The sequence below is a fragment of the Vigna unguiculata genome, chromosome 11, assembly GCF_004118075.2.
Source record: "Vigna unguiculata cultivar IT97K-499-35 chromosome 11, ASM411807v1, whole genome shotgun sequence".
NCBI lineage: Eukaryota > Viridiplantae > Streptophyta > Magnoliopsida > Fabales > Fabaceae > Vigna > Vigna unguiculata.
In genome coordinates, this window is record NC_040289.1 from 39,564,300 (window position 1) to 39,574,802 (window position 10,503).

The 10,503-nt window shown below is 28.8% G+C and overlaps 1 protein-coding gene across 3 annotated transcripts; it reads left to right on the plus strand.

The window, feature by feature from the left end:
• The first annotated feature begins 1,762 nt into the window (after window positions 1-1,762).
• On the plus strand, window positions 1,763-10,299 carry LOC114169010 (serine carboxypeptidase-like 34). Of its 3 annotated transcripts, none has more exons than XM_028054019.1 (10): window positions 1,763-2,116; window positions 2,410-2,520; window positions 2,638-2,733; window positions 2,814-2,906; window positions 2,987-3,075; window positions 3,147-3,407; window positions 3,532-3,668; window positions 3,787-3,879; window positions 3,973-4,078; window positions 10,062-10,299. In XM_028054019.1, exons 1-10 carry the CDS (start codon window positions 1,813-1,815, stop codon window positions 10,209-10,211), a joined length of 1,440 nt encoding a protein of 479 aa, XP_027909820.1. In that variant the 5' UTR covers window positions 1,763-1,812; the 3' UTR covers window positions 10,212-10,299. The 3 variants fall into 3 exon arrangements, with proteins under 3 accessions (XP_027909820.1, XP_027909819.1, XP_027909821.1); XM_028054018.1 differs by lacking the exon at window positions 10,062-10,299 and adding an exon at window positions 4,204-4,407; XM_028054020.1 differs by lacking the exons at window positions 1,763-2,116; window positions 2,410-2,520; window positions 2,638-2,733; ... (4 more) ...; window positions 3,787-3,879; window positions 3,973-4,078 and adding exons at window positions 7,785-8,128; window positions 8,220-8,330; window positions 8,475-8,570; ... (4 more) ...; window positions 9,650-9,742; window positions 9,832-9,937.
• Window positions 10,300-10,503: the final 204 nt, after the last annotated feature.

Consider the following 10,503-nt stretch of genomic DNA (forward strand, 5'->3'; position numbering starts at 1 on the left):
TAAGAAGAAAAATAGATATCCACAAAAAAAATGGACAGATGAACGACAAATCTCATATGCATGTCTTTGTAAGCGTCAGTTGAAGCCTGTAAAGAAAAAAAAATGATGAACAGAAGAAGATGAACAGAACAAAGCTCAGCAAAAAATATAAACCATCTCCATAGTCGTTTTTTTGCGATTTAAAAACAACTCGATGAAAAGAAGAAGATGAACAGAAGAAGATGTTAGAGAAGAAGCTAAGAAAGGCAGAGAAACCATGATGAACGTGGAGAAACAAAGACAGAGATAGAAAGAAGTGAGAAGGTGGTGCCAGAGAGAATGAGAAAGAGAGAGAAAGAAGAAAGAAGGCGGTCGCAGAGAGAATGAGAAAGAGAGAGAAAGAATTGAGAAAGAAGAAGGTGAGAAGACTGAGGAAGAGAGAGAAAGAAGTTTTAATTAAAACTTTCGGTTTTCAATTTCTTTTCCATTTTTTTTTTCAGACTTCAAAATGCTGAGAGATTGACACATCAACGTTTTTACCTTTTGTAGATAAAAATTTGAATTGAGAAGTAGGTCAGATATATTATTCAATTGAAAATCTTGCCTTTTGTTAGTTCCCAATTGTATATAGTATTATATATATATATATATATATATATATATATATATATATATATATATATATATATAATATGTTTAGTTAAAAGACAAAGACATTTGTAGTAATTATTTAATATTTTTTTCTCAATTTTTTTAAGACTAAATAGGCCTTTTTTTTTCTTCTTCTTTTTAAATTGTGTTTCGCTTCTTTTACATTTTTGTTTTCTCTAATGAAATCTATGAAATTGAAACATTTTGGGTTTAATTTTTTTTTCCTAAAATCAATTTCTTCTTTTCACTCAACCACGAAAGGTTCTTCTACAACACACGTTTATCTTCGTCTGGAGAACAAAAAAACATGATAAAAAACCAACGCAAATCAAGAAAGACTGAACCTTGAACAATTAAAGAACCATGTAAAACAATTTAAAATATGCCAAGAAGACAATTAAAAAAAAAGTGCACATGTACTAGATGTGTAAGTTAATGCTCATTAGGGGAAGAAACTTCATTTCTTTTTTAAATTTAATAAATTACTCAATTGGTCATTATTGTTTGTGAAAACATTAAGTTAGTCTTTCATGTTTTTTAGTTTCAATTTAATTCGGATTTGTAAAAGTTGATGTAATTTGGTCCTGATTTTTTAAATTGATAAAATTTAATCTTTTTCAACCATTTTTATTAATGACTTCAAATTTAATGAAAAATCTTTGATCCATTTCAAGAAATCTAACATAAATGATCAAACTGCAAAAATTAAACATATTAAAAAAAGTTTTTGATTCATTTTAAAAAATTTAATGAAAATAACTAAATTACATCAATTTTTCACAAACGAGACCAATTTGTATTAATTTGCAAAAATCGAACCAAATTGAAATAAAAAACAAATTGAAAAATCAACTTAACACTTTTAAACAAAAATAATCATTAATAAATCATTAAACCTTCTTTTAATAAATATTAAAACGAGTTTTAAAAAAATTAAAAGAAAACATTGACCAATTATTATAAATACCAACATGAAATAGTAATGATTAAACTAAAAGTATAACGAATAACCAAATCTTTATATTAAATAACACATACAATTCTAATTTATTGTAGTCATTAATGCAATAAGTGATCTCATCCTTCACCCGTTTTTCTCAACTCCCTTCATTATTTAAACCAGCAACACGCCAAATTTTTTGATTAAGCGAGTCCATAGAAACAGAGGAACACATATGAGTTATGGCGTTGTCGTCACTTATTTCTAATAATATTGTTCTTTTGCTTCTTCTCTCTCTCACCAAAGAAGCTTTAGCTGTGTCAAAGCTTTCACTAACTGATCATGTTAATTCTCTTAGCCAAGAAGTAGTGACAGAACAAGAAGCTGATAGAGTTTATGGATTACCAGGACAACCACCAGTGAAGTTCAAACAATATGCAGGCTATATCACGGTCGATGAAACTCATGGAAGAGCACTGTTTTATTGGTTCTTTGAAGCCACTTTCGAACCAGAAGCAAAACCAGTTCTATTGTGGCTCAATGGAGGTACGTACCTAATTACTTACTCATTTTTGTGAATATTAGAATGCTATATTCTTATATTTAGTACCATTTGGAGGGGGTACTAAAATAATATAACTAAAATGTTTAATCTTTGTTTAACATCAACAAACTTCTCTGATACATATTTATTTTGTAAAGGAAATTGATATTTTGACACCGATTTCTTTTTTACTATCATTTGACATTATCTCTTGTATAGCAATGTGACTTAATAACTGACTGTGACACAATGTACATTACTGCAACTCATGATGAAAAAGCATGAATATTTTCAGGCCCAGGTTGTTCCTCAATTGGTTATGGAGAAGCAGAGGAGTTAGGACCCTTCTTTCCCCAGAACAGTAGCCAGCCACAACTAAAGTTGAACCCTTATTCATGGAACAATGGTTGGTTAATTTTTTACATTCTTAACTTCAACAATACTATTTCTGTATCAAAAACATCACTATAATAAATATGCCAGAAAAAGTGATGATCCTTGTTAACCATTATGATTTCTGTAGCTGCCAATCTTTTGTTTCTGGACAGTCCTGTTGGAGTGGGATTCTCTTACACCAACACCACCAAGGATTTGAAAGAACTTGGTGATGCCATTACTGGTAATGTTGCTGTCATCTATGAATTTTCACTTCCTTCTACAAACAGTGATTTGTTGATGCTATTAATTTTCCAACATCAGCTAAGGATTCACACACCTTCATGGTCAAGTGGTTCAGTAGATTTCCGCAATTCAGATCACACGAGTTCTACATTGCTGGCGAAAGCTATGGAGGTATCTATCTATCTTCTAAGTTCTAACTTCTAACACACCAAATATATTTCATTTGAATATCATTTGTTTTAACACTTCAGGGCACTTCGTTCCACAACTGTCGGAGCTGATTTTCGATAACAATCGCAATCCTGCCATGAAAGACTATATCAACTTCAAAGGATTCATGGTAAAACTCTCTCGTAAACCCTGCATGAAACAAATAGTAACTTGTTTGAGAAAATGATATTGGTTGTGCAGATTGGAAATGCGGTATTGGACGACGAAACAGATCAAAAGGGTTATGTAGATTATGCCTGGGCTCATGCAGTGATATCTGATGAATTATACCATAACATTACAACCAGATGCAATTTCAAACTTCAAAATCAAACAGATGAATGCTATGACGTTCTGGATAAGCTCTCCGATGCGTATGACGTGATTGACATGTATAGCTTGTACACTCCCTTATGTCTCAGCAACATCAGCAGCACAACCACAAAAGCCTTTTCCAAAATTGTGAGCTTTCGCCTACTGTTTCTTGTCTATTAGTATTTTGATTTGCCAAACATTACTTGTTGTGTACAAGAGAACAACAAAGATCTGTTACAACTTACGTGTTGGTAATTTTTGATTTGAACAGAATAAATGGCCTAAAAAAACAGCTGGATATGATCCGTGTGCATCAGATTACACTGGAGTTTACCTAAACAGGCCAGAAGTCCAAAAGGCACTACATGCCAATGTCACCAAACTCTCTTATCCATGGACTCATTGCAGGTTTTCATCCATCTTCTCTATTTTCTAGTTCATCTTTTCTAGTAATGACAGATACACAAGTTTGAGACATAACATCAAATGATGATATTGATGTTGTTACTTTTGTTCTTGTCCGTAGTAACATTATCGATGGTTGGAATGACGCACCAGCTTCCATTCTTCCTGTCATCAAGAAGCTTGCTGCTGCTGGTATTCGCATCTGGGTTTACAGGTACACTATTTCACTAAAATGTTTGATAATTGTATAGTTAAGTAATTAAGAGTATTGTACAACAATATCTTCAAAATTTGTTTCTATGTACAGTGGAGATACTGATGGATCAGTTCCTGTGACTGGAACAAGATACGGTTTACAAAAGTTGGGGCTCAAGATTGTTGAAGATTGGACTCCCTGGTATACTAGCAAACAGGTGGAGTTCATGTTTCAAACTCAAACTAAATCATTTTCTTTTCTTTGAAAGATTAATTTATAATAAGATTAATTTTGATGAATCTGAATGAATTTGTGTGTTATTGTTGAATTGTTGAACTACAGGTTGGAGGATGGAGAACGATTTACGATGGTCTTACTTTTGTGACCATAAGAGGTGCTGGTCATCAGGTTCCAACCTTCACTCCCGAACCAGCTCTGCAGCTTCTACAGCACTTCCTTGCAAATGAGAAATTACCATCTCAACCAATTTAATCATTTTTTTTTCTTATGTTTCACAATAAGATTCGAGGTTTCTTAATTACAAAATTGGTGTTTTTCTTATCATTTACCTAATGAGGTTTAGTTTTTTAAAAATTACAATATTTTAGCACGTTTTCAGTTTTTTTTTTTTTAAAGTAATGTCGTCAAAGGAGTAACAACTTCGGTTGAATTTTTTTTTTTTGGATCTTTTTAATTTTTATTCAATTAATTTAAAGTTGAAAATCAATTTAATTAATTGAGTTTATCGTTTATTCTGAAACAGATTTTTTTTCAGTGATTTATCAATTCTACTTTGTAAGTCTTTTTGTCGAAACTTCTTTCAACGATTGTTTTCTATAACTGATAAAAAATATTGAATTGTTTCTAAAACCAATTTTCTAAAACTGTTTTTATATTTTTACTGTAATATTAATAAACCTGCTTATATGACTCTGTTTTAATTTTTTATTAGTTATAGGAAAACATATTGCTTACATTATTTATTATATAGTAGTTTTAAAAACTGTTTTTTTTTAATATTGTTAAAAGATTTTATGTTGTTTATTGAATTAATTTAACTGAAATTTTTTTCTTACAATTGGCTTTTAAAATATGTTTTCTGAACTGATATAAAAAATAATATTATTAAATTACGTTTTTAAAACTTTTTTTTATTATTATTATTGTAATGTTAAAACTTATTTCATAATATACCTAAATTATTTATAATTAAATATAGTAAAAGTTGTATACATAATTTCCCAATTAAACATAAGTCATTATTAAATATAAAGTCCCTTGAATGAATTATTTATTATATATTTAAATTCCTAATTAAATACAGAATATCTTTAATGAATTATTAAATATTATTTAATTTAAAATCAATATTTTTTTTCATCTTGAGCAATCATTAATTAAAAAAAAAAACACCTAATAAATATATTCACCCGTCATATTTTTTTTTTCAATAAAACTTAAATATATAATGTTAAGATATTTAAACTTAAACAAATCTCATGTTATAAGATCACCGTAAGTTTTAAAATTACTATCGTGAAGAAAGACATTGAGGTTTACACATTTTAAAATATTTATTATCGTAATTTTTGAAATCTAATTAATTCGATTCATAAATGAGACGTATTTAGAAATAATGAGTTAATAAAAGTATTAGAAAAAATACAAATTTTTGGAACTACAAAGTTATTTATGATCACATAAAATAGAAGATTTGGGTTTAAAATTTTAAATTAGTAAAAATAACTAAATTATAGTGGTGAAAAGATGTGAGTTACCAGATTATTATTAGATAAAATATAAAAAAATTATTAAAAATTTTAATTCAAATTTGAAAAAAAGAATTACTAAATAAAATATAAATAACTTTTAGTAAAAGTTTTAATCTAAATTTGAAAGTAAAACAAATTGCAATTGTTCACATTTTTTTTCTATTTTTTTTATAACAGTCTAACACTTCTGACTACGGATCTTATAATAATAATTCTTTCACATTAAACTTATAATCTTTCATTCATTTCAGGTGTTTACTGTATTTTTATTTGGATATCATTTGACATGTATTGCAATGTCATTTAATCTGATGGTGTACGACTTTTAAATTATTCGTAAGTTATATCATAATTTAATTTCAATTTCAATTTTCGCTTTCTGTCCCTCTTTATGTGAATATTCTTTCTATGTTTTCAACTTGTATGAAAATCAGTGAATAATGAAATTTAAAAGAAGAAAAAAGAAGAGAAAAATAACTAAAAAAACACATAATGTGAGTAGTAAAAAAATACTAATAAGTGAGAATTGAAACTAAAAAATATGATAAATAAATAAAATTTCGTTAAATAAATGAATAAAAGAATAATAGATTTGAATTTGGGGACAACTTTATAATTACCTTTAAAAAATAAGTTAATAATTATATTATTAAGAATAAAATATAAAAAAAGTGTATAGTATGTCTTTGTTTGTAAATATACATAAAAAACTATATTATAATGTAAATAACTGTTTTTGCAATATTATTTGTAATTTGCTACATTATATTGTAAATTTTTATAACATTATATATATATATATATATATATATATATATATATATATATATATATATATATATATATATATATATATATATATATATATAAGATGATACTTATATTTGGTGCACATTTTTATTTCCCGTATTATATCTTAAATAATATAAGTATTTGTTAAGAACAATGGTATAAAACTTTCACTAGTTTCAATTGTATTCTCTTTCTATCTATTTATTTAACTGATTTTTATTTTTTAAATTTAGTTTAAAAATTTTATTAAAAATTATTTATATATTTTTTTAGTATTATTTTGTCGTTTGTTCTTTTAAATTTGAATTAAAATTTGTAATTAAAATTATTTTTTATTTATTCGATAATATTTTTCTCCTTGTCTACTTTAAATTTGAATTAAAATTTTTACTACAAATTATTTATATTTTATTTCATAATACTCTATAATTAGCTTCTTTAGTAATTTAAAATTTTGAACGTACATTCTTTATTATTGTTTTGTAACTTCAAAAATTTAAATTTTATTTTAATAACTTTATTAATTATTCATTATTTTTAAATGTTTATAGCATATCAATTTTATTATATATAAATTAAGTTAACTAAATTTGAAAAATTACAATAACAAAAATATTTAAAATTGGTAGTAAAATTATTTATATTTTATTTGATAATACTTTACCAAACTTTTAAATTTGATTAAATTTTCTACTAAAAAATATTTATATTTTATTTAATAATACTTATGTAACTCACATTTTCTTTCACCTTTATAATTTAACTACTTCTATTCATTTAAAAATTTTAACCAACTTTTTCTATTTTATGTACTCATCATTTGTAACTCTAAAACTTTAAAATTTTTTCTAATACTTTTATGAGTTATTTATCATTTTTAAACATTTTTAGTATTTGATCTCACCCTTTATAAATAAAAATAACTAAATTTAAGAAATTAAATAACAGAAAATATTTAAAAATGCGTTTACTCCGTTGTGTTTACTGGTATCCATTTAAGTAATCATGAAATTTACACAATAACCAAAAAGTAGGGATATACTTATCCGTTTTTCAGAAGAAATTATATTGGAAACGAGTATCTTAACAGAAATTGGAAATAACATACATATACGAAATAAAAACAAAGAAAAAAAAAACCTGTTCTCAAAGAAACTTAACAGAACTCTAACAATCACCAAATCTTTATATTAAATAACAAAAATAATTCTAAAAGTTACTGAGGTCATGAGATAATAAGAGAAAGTACGTAATTTAAAGTAATGATTGATAACAAAAATTAATAAGTAATAAATTATTAATATATTTGTATATCAGTAATTAATATTTTCATTTCCTTATTTAAACCCTCAACAACATCTGAAAAAGTGAGTCCACAGAATCTGAGAAACACGTATCAGTTATGGCGTTGTCGTCACTTATTTCCAATGTTGTTCTTCTGCTTCTTCTCTCTTTCACCAAAGAAGCTTTATCTGTGTCAAAGCTTTCAATAACTAATCATCATAATTACCTTACCCCGGAAGTAGTGGCAGAACAAGAAGCTGATAGAGTTTATGGATTACCGGGTCAACCACCAGTGAAATTCAAGCAATATGCAGGTTATATCACTGTCAATGAAACTCATGGAAGAGCACTCTTTTATTGGTTCTTCGAAGCCACTCACCAACCACACAAAAAACCTGTTCTCTTATGGCTCAATGGAGGTACCTACTTCATTACTGATTCATCAATTAATGACTGTGACACAATGTACACTACTGCAACTGATATGATGAAAATGATGAATATTTTCAGGCCCAGGTTGTTCCTCAATTGGTTATGGAGAAGCAGAGGAGTTAGGACCCTTCTTTCCCCAGGACAGTTTCCACCCAAAGCTAAAGTTGAACCCTTACTCATGGAACAAAGGTTGGTCAATTTACATTTTTAACTCAGAAGTTGATGTTTAACACTAGTATTTTTGTATCATAAGCATCACTATAAGTATATAATATTTAAAAAGACTATGCTAGAAAAAGTGATGATCTTTGTTAACCATTATGATTTCTGCAGCTGCCAATCTTTTGTTTCTGGAAAGCCCTGTTGGAGTGGGATTCTCTTACACCAACACCAGCAGAGATTTGAAGGAGCTTGGTGACGCCATTACTGGTAATGTTGCTGTTATCTATGATTTTTCACTTGCTTCTACAAACAGTGATTTATTGATGCTACTGATTTTCCAACCTCAGCTAAAGATTCACACACCTTCATGGTCAACTGGTTTAGAAGATTTCCACAATTCAGATCACACGAGTTCTACATTGCTGGCGAAAGCTATGCTGGTATTTATCTGCCAAAAGTTTATGATGAGATTTAGATCTTCTTTTCCTCATATTAAATTTCATTTGTTTTAACATTTCAGGGCACTACGTTCCACAACTGTCGGAGCTTATTTTCGATCACAATCGCAATCGTGCCAAGAAAGACTACATCAACTTCAAAGGATTCATGGTAAAACTCTCTCGTAAGTTGACGTAAATGAAGAATAGAAGTCTTAAAGACACTACATTGACACCGATACTAACTAGTTTGAAAAAATGATATTGGTTGTGCAGATTGGAAATGCAGCAATTGACAACGAAGCAGATCAAAAGGGTTTGGTGGAGTATGCCTGGGGTCATGCAGTGATATCCGATGGATTATATCATAACATTACAACCAACTGCAATTTCCAATTTGAAAATCAAACAGATGAATGCAATTACTATTCGGACAAGTTCTTCGAAGCGTATGACGTTATTGACTTGTATAGTTTGTACACTCCCACGTGTATCAGCAACATCAGCAGCACAACCCGAAAAACCTTTTCCAAAATTGTGAGCTTTCGCATACTGTTTCTTGTCTATTAGTATTTCGATTTTCCAAACATCACTTGTTGTGTACAAGAGAAAATCAAAGATCTGTCACAATTTACATAGCATGTTGGTCATTTTTTATTTGAACAGACTAAATGGCACAGAAAACCAGAGGGATATGATCCGTGTGCATCCGATTACACTGGATTTTACCTAAACAGGCCAGAAGTCCAAAGGGCACTACATGCCAATGTCACCAAAATTTCCTATCCGTGGACTCACTGCAGGTTTTCATCCATCGTCGCCACTTTCTCGTTCATCTTTTCTAGCACAAGTTTGAGACATAACATTAAATGATGATATTGATGTTGTTACTTTCATTCTTGTCCATAGTAACGCTATCGAGGATTGGAATGATGCACCAGCGTCCACTCTTCCTGTCATCAAGAAGCTTGTTGCTGGTGGTCTTCGCGTTTGGGTTTACAGGTACACTATTTTACGAACAAGATTAGTAAAATGTTTGATAATTAAGAGTATTGTACAATGATATCCACAAAATTTGTTTCTTTATACAGTGGAGATACCGATGGAAGAGTTCCCGTGACTGGAACAAGATACGCTCTGAAAAAGTTGGGGCTTCCCATTGTTGAAGATTGGACTCCCTGGTATACTAGTCAACAGGTAAAGTTCATGTTTCAAACTCAAACTAATAATTTTCCTCTCTTGAAGAGAGTAAATTACAATAAGATTAATTTTGATGAATCTGAATGAATTTGTGTGTTATTATTGAATTGTTGAACCACAGGTTGGGGGATGGAGAACGATTTACGATGGTCTTACTTTTGTGACCATAAGAGGTGCTGGCCATGAAGTTCCAACCTTCACTCCCAAGCCAGCTCTGCAACTGCTACGGCACTTCCTTGAAAATAAGAAATTACCATCTCATCCTATTTAATCATTTTTTTTCTTCATTTATCTTTTCGATTGTGTTTTTAGCAATAAGATTTGAAGTTTCTTAATTCCAACAGGGGTGTTTTATGTGACGGCTGTGTTATTTGTCATTGTTCTTTTTTGTAACACTTACGTAGAAGTTAACTTCGTTACTCAGAAAAGAAAGACCAATGCTGCACTATTTCTATTTAAAAAAGTAAGAAACAATATGTGGTAAATATATAGGTCGACTTAATTTTATTTTCGTTATAATATAGATAAGAAACTACTTAAATAAATTAAGTGAAAGGCTATAA